This window comes from Chrysoperla carnea, chromosome 1 (genome assembly GCF_905475395.1).
Source record: "Chrysoperla carnea chromosome 1, inChrCarn1.1, whole genome shotgun sequence".
In the NCBI taxonomy this organism is placed as follows: Eukaryota; Metazoa; Arthropoda; class Insecta; order Neuroptera; family Chrysopidae; genus Chrysoperla; species Chrysoperla carnea.
Genome location: NC_058337.1, coordinates 76,428,414 through 76,441,635, shown reverse-complemented (window position 1 = coordinate 76,441,635; position 13,222 = coordinate 76,428,414). Strand labels below are relative to the sequence as shown.

The 13,222-nt window shown below is 28.8% G+C and overlaps 2 protein-coding genes across 4 annotated transcripts; one reads left to right on the top strand and one right to left on the bottom strand.

Moving 5' to 3' along the window:
* Positions 1 to 1,955: 1,955 nt before the first annotated feature.
* On the bottom strand, positions 1,956 to 11,724 carry LOC123303749 (peroxisomal targeting signal 2 receptor). Of its 3 annotated transcripts, none has more exons than XM_044886304.1 (5): positions 11,665 to 11,724; positions 4,146 to 4,447; positions 3,958 to 4,088; positions 2,933 to 3,321; positions 1,956 to 2,616 (listed from the first exon to the last, which is right to left on the bottom strand). In XM_044886304.1, the coding sequence occupies exons 1-5, from the start codon at positions 11,691 to 11,693 to the stop codon at positions 2,445 to 2,447; spliced, it is 1,023 nt and encodes a 340-aa protein (XP_044742239.1). In that variant the 5' UTR covers positions 11,694 to 11,724; the 3' UTR covers positions 1,956 to 2,444. The 3 variants fall into 3 exon arrangements, with proteins under 3 accessions (XP_044742239.1, XP_044742241.1, XP_044742242.1); XM_044886306.1 differs by lacking the exon at positions 11,665 to 11,724 and adding an exon at positions 4,734 to 4,897; XM_044886307.1 differs by lacking the exon at positions 11,665 to 11,724 and adding an exon at positions 4,535 to 4,668.
* Positions 8,011 to 10,479, top strand: LOC123303733 (arrestin homolog). Its single transcript, XM_044886303.1, has 5 exons — positions 8,011 to 8,316; positions 9,025 to 9,363; positions 9,420 to 9,725; positions 9,794 to 10,034; positions 10,097 to 10,479. Exons 1-5 carry the CDS (start codon positions 8,152 to 8,154, stop codon positions 10,243 to 10,245), a joined length of 1,200 nt encoding a protein of 399 aa, XP_044742238.1. The 5' UTR covers positions 8,011 to 8,151; the 3' UTR covers positions 10,246 to 10,479.
* Positions 11,725 to 13,222: the final 1,498 nt, after the last annotated feature.

The window sequence follows — 13,222 nt, the reverse complement described above, 5'->3', positions numbered from 1 at the left end:
ACAACCGACAAAATTCTTCAGAGATGTTTTAACCAGAACCCATTTCACATACGAAATTATACAAGTTTTCCATATTCGAAGACTTAAATTTTTTGGCGTCTCTGGATTCATGTAAAGAGTAGATATTCAATATCGGCCGTAAAAATATTAACATCTTCTGTGGGTTATACATCCAGAATAATAATACCACGATCTTCTGAGCAGCAACATTGTGTCAATAGCATACTGTGCCTACTAAAATAATGATATATAATATATCATGTATAACATGCGGATTACGGTCATCAAGATCTTTCACCGCGAAATGAGCTAAATTTTAATAGAAATTCAAGTCAGATTATTTTTATTTAATTCCATAATTAATACAAAAATAAAAACAATAATAATCGATTTTTCATCAATAATAATAAATTTTCAGATACAATTTATTGTCCATATTTTTATTGGAAAAATAAATTATATCTTTACAAAAATGAGTTTTTCATTTACATTTTTTTATTTTTATTTGAAGACATGTTGAGTGCTTCAATTGAGAAATCGATCAATGTTGGCACTACTTGAAGTAAAAAAAATAATTAAATCAAATTTAATGTATTTGTATACACTCACGGACAAAACGTTATTTTATACGAAACCAAGGTAAAGCATTAAAGAGAGTCATTACCATCTGAGCCAACATAAGTAAAATCTATTTTTAATATCCTAATTAAACTTAGTTATCCCAATTCATTGCCAAATATTCGCAGGAGAAAACAATTAGTAATAGGCAATTTAAGATGATAATTTATATTTATTCCAGTAAAATGTATCGAATTATCGGACCACCTATCGAGATTTTTGATATATTTAATCCTTTCAATGACTATTTACTTGGGAATAAATTTTTATCAAGTAAAAGGGATAATTAGTCATTTAGATACAATGTACTCTCAAAATGATAAAATCCACTCCCAAATTACACCGTCCTCTTGTACGAAACCTCCAAAATCGATTCCTCTTTCATAACAAAAATTAAGAATAATACAAATAAAAATTGTTGTGCTTTGTATACACACGTTATTGAATCTCTCAAGACACAAACATACAACATAAAAAATTGAGCTTTACAAGAATTAATCATCAGTCTAAAAGTCTATTTTTACCGTAAGTATTACCACTTACAATAAATAATATGCCGGTATTTAATGACGAATTACATGTTATAATCATGGGTTATCATTTTCGCGATTCTAGCAAAACATTAATCAAATAACACAATTTAAGCATCCGATCAGGTAGACCAAAACACTTCACAGCCTTTTAATCTTAATATTTACAAATCGAAGTTAGATTTATTAATATTATCTTACTTGAGTTTCGTGCTTCAATTTTGATTAGTAAATTTTGTTAGTCTGTAAGTATGTTAGTTAATGAGCTTAAAAAGGCGCATCTACTCTCTTATCAACCCACATTAACCCCAATAAATTTAGTTAAAAATTTGTATAATATTTGAAACATTTCACCACAAATCTGTAAGATTCTAAAAGAATTTTGGTCTATATGATAGCAGAACGTAAATGATGGCTGCTGTGAAACTTCATATTTTCTGCTAGAATATCGCAAATTAGAAATTCAATATTACAACATTTTAGATTCATCATTAGTTCCCGAACATTAATAAATTAATTTAAAAATGCTTTTTGAAAGCCAGAAAGAAGTATAAATATATTTCATATATGTATATGATTTTTTTAAATGAATTTCAGTCATTCTTTGCCAATAGTATTTAGTACAAAAGTTTTGAAGATTTATAAAAGGATGTTCTAATTAAAATTAGTAATTAACAATAATTTTTAAATAAGCGTAATTTTAATTAACAAATGAAACTAGAATATTTAAATAGAACATCCGATATAATTTAAATATCCATGAATTTTATAAAAAGGCAAAATTTATAAATTTACGCAACTCCCCCAATAAGTTAAATTTTGAATTTTGCAAAATTGGTTTATTTTTAATTGCACTTTTCATTATTATTATTTTTTTCTTATTTACACGTGATTATTTTTAATCACTAGACTGTCACAATCAACTATCATTCTTTAAGCTACGAAGAAGTTTATTAAAAACATAAGAGAAAACGACGGATCTCAAGGGTTTATTGTTCCATACCTCAAAACAAACTCACCGACGGGTAAAAAAAAAATTAAGAAACCCTCGACGATTGAGTTTTTTTAATAAATGTACGGAACACTTAAAAACATTTTTAACAAGACAACTAAACTTATCGAAAAACTATTGCTTCACGATTATGTTAAAAGTCGAAAACCTAAAAAACTTCCATTACATCCAAATAGTCTAATAAAAAGTTAGACCAGACACTAATTTTAGAAGGTGTACCCCTCAGAATCCAATTTTAAAAGAATAATTTAAAAACGTAATGAAAGTTTGGTATAAAAATCAGATTAACTAGGCATTTGTGCAAGACACCTAGGAGAAAATACATGAACTAAACTATCCCATCCACAATCGGCAATTTGTCCTTGCCTGTGTGTATTCCAATCTAATCCATACACAAATTCGGAATGATGTTTAATAACTTCAATTGCTTCGGAACTTTGTTTAAAGTCCCAAATCCTAAAAAATTATAAAGAAAGAGTTCAAAAATTTGCTGTTATTATTATTCATAATTTAGAGCTTTGTTCTTAGCATTTTGCAAAAAATCCAAATATTTCAAAATAATCGGGTCTTTGAATTCTTATTTAGAAGCATATTTTTATTTAGAATAGTGAAATTAGAACAAATATTGTAAAAAAAAACATTAAACTGAGTAAAGTTTTTTGTGTCTCTCACTGAGTGGCGCATTAATGTTCATAATATCCGAAATTTTGCCTATGCAAAAACACGAAATATTCTTCACTATATGCTAAGAACAAAACTTAGATAAGCTTACCGTGTTGTAAAATCATAGCTAACAGAAGCTAATACGCTTAAATTATGTGGTGAAAATTGTATTCTTCGTACAGCATATTCACAACCCTTTTGTTCAAATATCGGCTGTGTGAAGTTTCTTAAATCCCATCCACGAATTAATCCATCTGAACCACCAGTTGCTAAAATGTTTTGATCATACTTACACCAATCACATGATAATACCTCAGCATCATGTGCCTTTAATGTTGCACTAGCCCGTTGAGTATTTAACGAATTCCATAATTTCAGTGTACCATCACCAGACACTGAAGCAAAACAATTGGGAACATGTGGAGACCACATAGCGTTATAAACAAGTTGAGAGTGTCCCGTGTATGTGCTTAAAGATTGTGTTCGAGTTGGGTCCCACTAAAACAAGAAATTTTAATTATTACTGATAGAAAAGATTTAACTATAAATAGATACGGTTCAACCAAAGTTTAGCAAAATTAAAGTTTTTGTTTTGAGCTATTTTTAAGTGTATAGTCTATTTGTATTCGGAAAAATTTTTTAGAATGCGGCATTTTTTACAACCTTCAGCAAATTTTTAAAGTAATGGCAAGGCAGTTACATTTTTTTGTATTTGTCCGTCATGCGGCCATCATTTTGCAAAACAAAATGATTTTTATATTATTTATTAAATTACCTTATTTAAAAAAATAACTAAAAAATCGCATATTCATTACTTGTCACATTTCGTAGAATTTTCTTAAGCAAAAATATTTCAAGCTCATAATGAATCACATACGAAGTTTTAGATGGATGTTGGAAAATTTTATGGTAATACTTCAGTTTAGGCACTTTACTTAAAAGTCATTTTAGAACGTCAGGAAAAAAACCAAATTAAATCATTTTTTACGTTAATTACGAATCCGCTGGCGGAAATAGTGAAAAATCTACAGTTTTTCTTTAACTAAGGAAAATAGTTTCAATTTTCATAGACGTTACAAGATTTTCCGATTTTATCGAAGGACTATATTTCGAAATACGATTTATAACACTTACTAATTTCACTGTACAATCCCAACTAGCACTTAAAATTAAATGTTCAGTTCGCGTTCGACTCCAATCGACACTGTATACTTCTTTTTTATGCTCTCTTAAAATTCTTGGAGGCCGTTCAGGACCTCCAGCACCTAGAAACATTTATTAAATTAAAAACATATTAAAAATAATTTAAAAATTTGTCTTACCACTGTTTGTATCACCGACAGAATGTGAAAGATCCCATAATTGTAAGCCACCATCGCCACTAGCCGATACAGCTAAATTGGGATCATTCTCCGACCAAACTACATCAAATAATCCATCAGACCATTGATGTGTTTGTATTTCAATTATTTTTCCATCTGGTGTAAGCTCTAATACAAATAGCGTTCCACCACCGGCTAATCCAAAATATTGACTTGTGGCCACAACCAGTCGTGAAGGATTGTACGGAGAAAAACGTACACTATAGCCATGCCTGTTTGGTGTCAGAAATGTAGCGGCCATACTAAAAGTAAATAAAATTTACACTTTATTAGATATGCATGATGCATAAGGAAACCTTCATAAAATTCTTTTTTTTTTTTGTTATAACCTTTAATTAACCATGAAAATAATTTTTAAATTAAAAAACATATTTTTAACTTTCTAAAAATTTAACTTATTTAAGTTTAAAATAATATCATAGATATTTAGAATACTTGCGACATTTGAACTGTCAAAAATATGTCAAATGTCCGGCGTTGTGTTATGTCACTTTGACAAGAATAATAATAAGCATTCAACATACACACCTTAATTATTATTAGATAATAATTATTCTAATTACATAATTATTCATTATATCACAACATTTTAGTGCACCAAATTTTTATGTTTGAAAATTCGTTAGTTTATTTCAAAAACAATTTTTAAACCATGACTTTTTCGTATTTAAAGTACAGTATGTTGTTTGTGTAAATCAAATCATGTACTTAGTATTGGTATAATATCCATTATTATTTGAACTGATTGTACTCTGTACTTCTGTACTTTGCCTTTGCTCGCGACTTTTGTTCATGGACTTTAGAATTCATAATCTCATTCCTAAGGATCTTAGAACATTTTGTATGATCTTTTTGCCTATATGTTGCAATTTGCATTTTATATTTATGTTAAAACTTGAATTTTTGACTAGAATGAGGGAAAGTTTCCGCGTGGCTAACAAATAAAAAAAAAACTTCGCACAAATTAGATGTATTTTGCATTTCGGTCAAACTTTTTCAAATTTTGAGAAATGATTGTTTAAGCAATTCTTAAGAAAAGTTCCCATAGTCACAAGGCTAAATTAAAGTTGGAAAATGTACTCATTTGTATAATATATCCCTATGTGTGTATAGGCAAATACATATACACATATGTATAACTACATGCATACGTGTGTTGTTTAATGTTAGGATGTTGTTTTTTGTTGAAGAACATGTTACGAAATTCAAGGAAGAAGCAGTGTTAAATGTTCAGTGGATCAATAATATGAAGTGTTGAGATCAATATTTTTAGCTACATATATACGTATATGTTTTTTGACAATTAAATTACAATAATTTTTGTATACAATGAGTAAATTTTCCAACTTTAATTTAGCGATTACTTAAAATCCTGTCATTTTCGTGGTGACTATGGGAATTTTTATTCAGAATGACTTAAACTATCATTTCCCAAAATTTTAAAAGGTTTGATCGAAATGCAGATTACATCTAATTTGTGCGAGGTCCTTTAAATTTTTGAGTTTGTCAAAATATTCAAATAAACTTTCGATTTCTCTTAACAAAATCCTGAAAAGTAAATGCAAATTACTTCATTCTAGAGCCTCTCTTTTTAATTGTTTAAAAGATGCTTGAATTTTCAGAAATAGCAATGTAATGTTAACGGAACGGCGTCTATAATGAGTAGCCAAGTTATTATAATTTTTATTTAAAAGTAGTAAATACAGAATATTCACTAGTTGACAGAGGATCAAATTAGCAAGCCTCAACCTATTTTCGAAAACTTTTTTTAAACATATTTAATCGTGAACGTTCCATTGTTGCTATAAACATTTACATTCCAAATAAGTTTCAAGAATAAACAGACTTTGTTCGATTGAAATTGAAAACTGCATTATGAAAAATCCTATTCACAACCACTTAATGTTAGTTGTCCTTGAATTTTATGTAAATTTTAATGAATTTATCTAAAAGCTCTAGTTACTGTGGGCCGAATAACTGGCCCTAATTGTTATCGTTTTTGTGGTATTCACAGTGAATGATGAATGTCTTATTACTATTATCTAATTAACAACAAATTATTATGAGATCATAAATAGTTTGTTATGAACTTAATTATGTACCTAAGTATTTATTAAGTTCAAGTTTAATCATATTTTTGTTGTTTAAAAATAATACAGTCACCATATTTCTCAACATTATCTTTGCAAAGCTACCCCCTTTATTGAATGGGTGGAGCACTTATATGGTTTCATTTCATTTATTTAACTATTTTCCACTGTACTTAATATACTAAATGTAAATATTTTTTTCATCTAATAGGTTTCGTAATAATTATTATACTATATTTTTTTTAAAATATTGTTTTTATCATAATAATAAAATTGAATAAATTTGGAAAATAGAATTTTGTTTATTTATTTTCTGCCATTTTTCCATCATCACTTGTTAAAAATAAAAATAAAAAACGGATATATATACTTAGTCAAAAATAAACGAAAAACTTAAACCAGTCTAAGTGTTATTACTATAGCATTACATGTGATTCACATATAATGTTATGGTTATAATGTGATAGTTATAACACTTAGAATAGTAAAACACGAGTTTGTTTTTTATAAAGAGTGATAGTGAAAATGATTCCAAAAATTTAAAATTGTATTTATTAATTAATCACCTTTTTATGCATCTTTTCACATCGATTCTCCACATGGTTTATGAGAAATGTGCCCTTTTTGAAGTGAAATTTTTTTTTGACATGTTGAACACTTTTTGGGTGAACAAAAATCATGAAACTCGCGTCATTGCATGTCTGTAATTGAAATAAATGGTGGAAACGCATATAAATAATATATTAAATTATATCTTACTATTCAAATGTGTTTATTTGCGTTTCCACCATATTTATCTAGAATTTTGAACAGCTATTTGTATAGTATTGAGATATTATTTATTATTATTTAGGTATTATGAATAGGTATTTGAGTTATATGCGAGCGTAGCCGAAGGCTCCAACCAGACCAAGGCCAGTTATTCCAAGGTTTTAAGTTATCACTTTCGTCGGCATTCCCCATGACTACCTTTTCTTGGTAAAAACACTGACTTATAGTTAATTTCTCATAAACTGTGCAGAGAATCGATATGAATTTTTAACAAAAGACGTATAAAAGGGTGATTAATTGAAAAATAAAATTTAAAATTTTTTGTATCATTTTCATTTTTACGTAAATATCTGATGCTAAGTGGGTATAGCTTTCATGTAAACTCTAAAAAATTTTGCTCTAAACAGACCCGTCACTTCTGGAATAAAGCTAATTTGGCTCTGTAGTTAAGGTTTCACAGAGTATTCGCAGTTCGATTGACAAAAAATTTCATTTGCTAGCTGTTGGTTATGCAGCTGCAGCTACTAATGCGGTAATTGTTTATTTGTTATTTAGTGGTGTAATACACAAACATTAATTCTATAACAAGAAATGTTACAATTTTTTGATATTCAAAAGTATTGTTTTACTTTTTAAATTAAAAATATTGTATTTTTTTAAGATTTCTACCTGAGACAAAAATAACTTCTTAAGGCATTATTAATAGGCATTTAATACGACGATTACGTCATCAAATCGACGTCATACAATAAGAAAATCCGATTGTTTTCAACTGTGGAATATAAATATCACATTCATAACAAATACATTATTGATCTTGATCCAATTAAACATAAGGGGCATTAAACTAATCAAATTACATTGACAAGGATGCCATAGAAGTGACCATATACTATTTGTACTATATAAAAATTGAATCCAACTAAAGTAAAATCACTTCTGGACAACACTCAGACTAAACTCAGTGAGCTTCACAGAAACTGTATAATATAAAACTTGTGCATAACAAACTCAACTTATTTCAATTACATTGCTTGGTTCTTTTTTTGTAACACCAATTGTTAAAACAAACCGTTTAGCCGGATATGGTTGTAGCTGTTAAAGTATTCAAAAAAACAACACCAAATGGTAAAGTCACCATCTACTTGGGCAAACGTGATTTCATTGATCATTTAGATCATTGCGATCCCGTTGACGGGATTGTAGTAGTCGATAATGATTACTTAAAGGGGCGCAAGGTATATGGTCAGGTAAGTCAAAAAAAAAATTATAATATTAATTAATGCAAGTTTTTCTGTACCTTTATTTAGATTTAACCATTCTTAATAAAAATTTAAATGTCGAAAACTTAATGTATCCAATAGAATTTGAATTCTGAACTTTTGGAAATTCGAGATAACGCTATTTTTAATTAACTTATTCGATTGCTCTCGTATCCACGGACTCTTGTTCACAAGATGTTAACGTTTTATAAATCGATTTTTTTAAACGTTTATCCTAATCAAAAATCATGGCTATAATAAGTGAAAAATAGTTAGAAAAAAGAAAAACTAAAGTAAAATTTTTAATTTTCCCAGCATTACCACCAAAATTTATATAGCATAGCATTGACTTTTATTTAGAGATAAACTGGATAAAAGAATCAATTCATACGATGTTTCATACGATGATCGCAATATTAATAACAAAATTACTCTCGGCGCCAGAGACAGTAACCTAATAAAATCAAATAAAAGAATGGAACTTCAAATTAATCTATTCACGCTCAAATTAGGCCAATCAAATAATAAGCGTAAAATTACGTCAAACTGATGCTAACAAATATTTGATGATGCGAGTAAATATAAAAACTTATCTATATACATATATTATGCACTCGTATTCGCATAGAGTATTTTCCGGGAAAATTCTTACATTGCTTTTATATTAAACAACTTTTTTTGTTGATGTTCATGTAGTTAGTGACCACATACCGATATGGACGAGAAGAAGATGAAGTTATGGGGGTCAAATTCAGCAAAGAGATGGTTTTGGCCCGGGAACAAATTGTTCCATTGAAGAAACAAAAGATGGAATTGACCCCCATCCAAGAACGTTTGTTGAAAAAAATTGGTGCTACCGCTTATCCATTTACCTTCTACTTCCCAGAAATGGCACCATCCTCAATCACCCTCCAAGCTGGTGGGGATGATAATGGAAAACCACTTGGAGTGGAATATGCCATTAAAGTTTACGTGGGAGAGAACGAAGATGACAAGGGGCATAAACGTAGTTCCCTCAATCTAATTATCAAAAAGGTAAATGATATTTTTATATTAAAATTGAAAACGTACTAAATTTTTTCATTTTATAGTTGCAATACGCACCACCATCTCGTGGACGTCGCCTTCCAAGTGCATTAGTTAGTAAAGGATTCACATTTAGCTCAGGAAAAATTAATTTGGAAGCCACTTTAGATAAAGAAATTTATTATCATGGCGAAAAAATAGCTGCTAATGTGATAATCACTAACAATTCACGAAAATCTGTTCGTAATTTGAAATTGTACGTTGTACAACATTGCGAAGTGACAATGGTCAACGCGCAATTCTCTAAGTACATTGCGAGCTTAGAAACACGTGAAGGATGTCCAATTACACCAGGAGCATCATTCAGCAAAGTAAATTACAAATTGCAATTGAATTAATCACACAAAAAACAGTTTTTATCAAAATTTTTTGATTATAGGTTTTTTATGTAACTCCATCACTAGCTAGCAACAAAGAACGTAGCGGAGTTGCACTTGACGGATTCCTTAAAGAGGACGATGTGAACTTAGCTAGCTCCACTTTAGTAGCCGAAGGCAAGTGTCCAGCTGAGGCTATGGGTATCGTTATTTCATACTCTGTACGTGTGAAAGCTAATTGCGGTACTTTGGGTGGTGAATTAGTCACAGATGTGCCTTTCAAACTATTGCATCCAGCACCTGGTTAGTTTTTTTATTAAAACAAAAAAAATTATCCATTAATTGATTACTTACAAAATTTTCAGGCTCTATTGAACGTGAGAAGGCTAATGCTTTGAAAAAACAAAAAACAATTGATCGTATCCGCTACGAAAACAATTGCTATGCAACTGACGATGACGAAAATATTGTTTTCGAAGATTTCGCTCGACTTCGTCTCAACGAACCAGAGTAAACAAATGGACCTGACGGACCATTGAAAAAAAAAATGAAAAAAATACAAAAAAATTAGAAAAAAAAAATCTTAGAAAAATCACAAAAAAAATATGCGTAACCAAGAAAGTAATTGAAATAAGAATGAGTTTGTCACCATAAATAATGAATTTATAAATATTTCTAAAACGTGTAAGGGGTGGATTTTTGGATTCTGTAGAAAACATTTTTGGAAGTATTTATTTATTTTCCAGAAGTGAAACCATATTAATTATTGGAAAAAAATTGGCTCTATGTTAATATTCAAAATTTTAATTAGATTTATTACGCTTTTAAAATTATGAATAATATACATATATCTAATATTTAAACATATTAAACTATTAATTAATTATTTAAATTTAATTAATTAATATGTTTAATCAAGAATTAATAATATTTTATTTTGAATTAAATTTTGTTGTTTAAATTAATTTATAACTAATTATGATCATTTCCAGTTATAAATTCTGAGTTTTATTATTTAATAATTCATTTTTGCTAAGTTAGAGTTCTATTTGGTTAAAATAAGTTATATTTTTAGTTAATTATAAGTATTTTAATTGTGCATGATTATAACAAAAAAATAAATAAAAATAAATAAAGTCAATAAATTTTATTGGAATTGGGAAAATTTGTATGTCAATATTGATTTTCCCACAATATCAATTTTTCCACAAGTTATTTTATATTTGAAAGAAGAAGGTTTAAAAACCGAAAGTGTTGAAATCTTTAGACAAACAGTAAACTCATGAAACGAATAACAGATAAAGTAAACTGATAAAATTAATCAGTAATTACAAAATAATATCCCCTTCGTTTGCAAAAAACAGCTGGAAAATTTACCAACTTCACACTCTCATTTATTACAATATATAGGCAATATTATTACATAAATGATAATAGTGTGAGCTTGTTTATATTCTCATAATATTTAAAATATTTAAATTCAAGACCGGATTTACACTAAGCGCTGCCCTAAGTTTCTTAAAGTACATATAGTACAATTTGAACTTGAAATTTCCACGCTAATCTTTTTTATCGATGCTAAATGCTAAAGAATTTGTCATTATTGCAGAAAGCGTACGAATCAGGATTTAAAAATTATACGCTTGGTTGAGAATATGTTTGTGAAATTCAAAAGTATAGGTGGTTATATAAATATTGGAAAAAATTCGTACAAACCCTGTTTAAATAATACATTTTTAATTAATCATAAAGGCTAACGATATTATAAAAATAATCAATATTAAAAATTTACCATTAAAACATTTTTCAAAAATTATTGAAATTCAAATTTCACTATCGAAATTATTCATAGAATATTTTAGAATTTTCTTTTCCAAGTCAATTCAAGGATTTAAATTAGACAAAATGATTTTAAGTAAAATTGAATACTTACCAGATAGGTTCACTTTTTACTCCACACATAGAAGAAAAACTAATTGAAAAACTCACTTAAACGAACTTTGAAACTCTTAAAAATTATTAATATTATTTAGTAAGAAAATTATGTTGATAAAATATAAAATAAAAATATTTGGAGAAAATTTTTAGTTAGCTTAAATTTTTAGAATATTGCAACTAGTTGCTTAAAGCGTCTTAAGAAACACTAAATCTTCAATCCACGTGCTTTAAACAAGTAGAATATGATTCTTATTTTTTAAATATGTATTCGATAAGATACATGTAAACTCCGCCCTTAAATGAATTAAGTATAACCCTTTCGTATTGAAAATGATCCCTACCCTGTTTAAGGGGTGAGTGTTATTATGCAATGCAAATATTTAAATCATTTTTTGACATTTAATTAAAAAACTATCAAAAAATTTCTCATATATTTTTCTAACGAATGTTAACGGTCATTGCATAAATGAATATTTGTAAACCAGTTTATTTCTTGTGGACATTTAAATATTAAAGGTCTTGCCAGGACACGTATAAGCTTTTAGGCATTTCACTGAAATATGGTAGATAACAATAGCCATGGTTACCAAATACTCCGCGCTTTTATAAAGCGGACGTTAACTCTATAAATTTGCCCTCCGACATCCGGTATATGTTTTTTCTCTAAGAAAATTTAGAATGTGAATTTTAAAATCTTGTTTGTTTTATTATAACAAGAACCTTGGATGAAACAAGACATTTCTCGAAAATTACCCAAATGCTGATATGGGATAGAGACAGATACTATAGTATCTAAGTTAGCATAAGTAATATTACAGAATTTAATAGCGCTATCCACCAGAAGTATTGTAATATCGGCAACCAGTATTGGCCTGGGTTCATACTGCATTCACTTTCCCGCCATAACTATTGCTAATGTTACTATCCCCTCAATTGTCAAATCAGTATGGCGTTCACACCGATACTGGCATAGTGATATCCACAAAAAATTGCTTACCGTGTATTTAGAAAGTGCTACCCTATCCTTCGTAGTACATAGTCTTAGCACTTATTTTCAAGAATTATTGTATCGTAAAAGAAGAGTTTGAGAACACTCAAAACATGTTCCAGCCTAGCAATCTCATAATTTTAATTATGTAATACACGGAGGTAGAAAACTACTGTCACGAATATTTGAACGTGCGCATGGACTACAAGCAATATTGCGTCCATTTTTTAACTACCGTGCTCATAAAATGTGAGCAAGTTGAAAATTCGGATTCAGCAGTTCAAAATACTCCAACATACATCCCTTGGTCGGTTGGACCTTTAAATGCATACGAAATCCACTCAGCGCTTACACTATACAAATACTATCAACGAAAATTATTACGAACATGAACACGTTAATCAGAGGCAGGGCTCGATCTAGTTATTTAGCCGCTCCGGGCAAAAATAATATTTGCCGCCCTTCGCACTCATACAATATAAAGACCGTTTTTAAGTAGACATATGCTTGAAACTCGATAAATTTAATCGAGAAAAATGCTTCAAACGAAAAATATTAGTTTTGA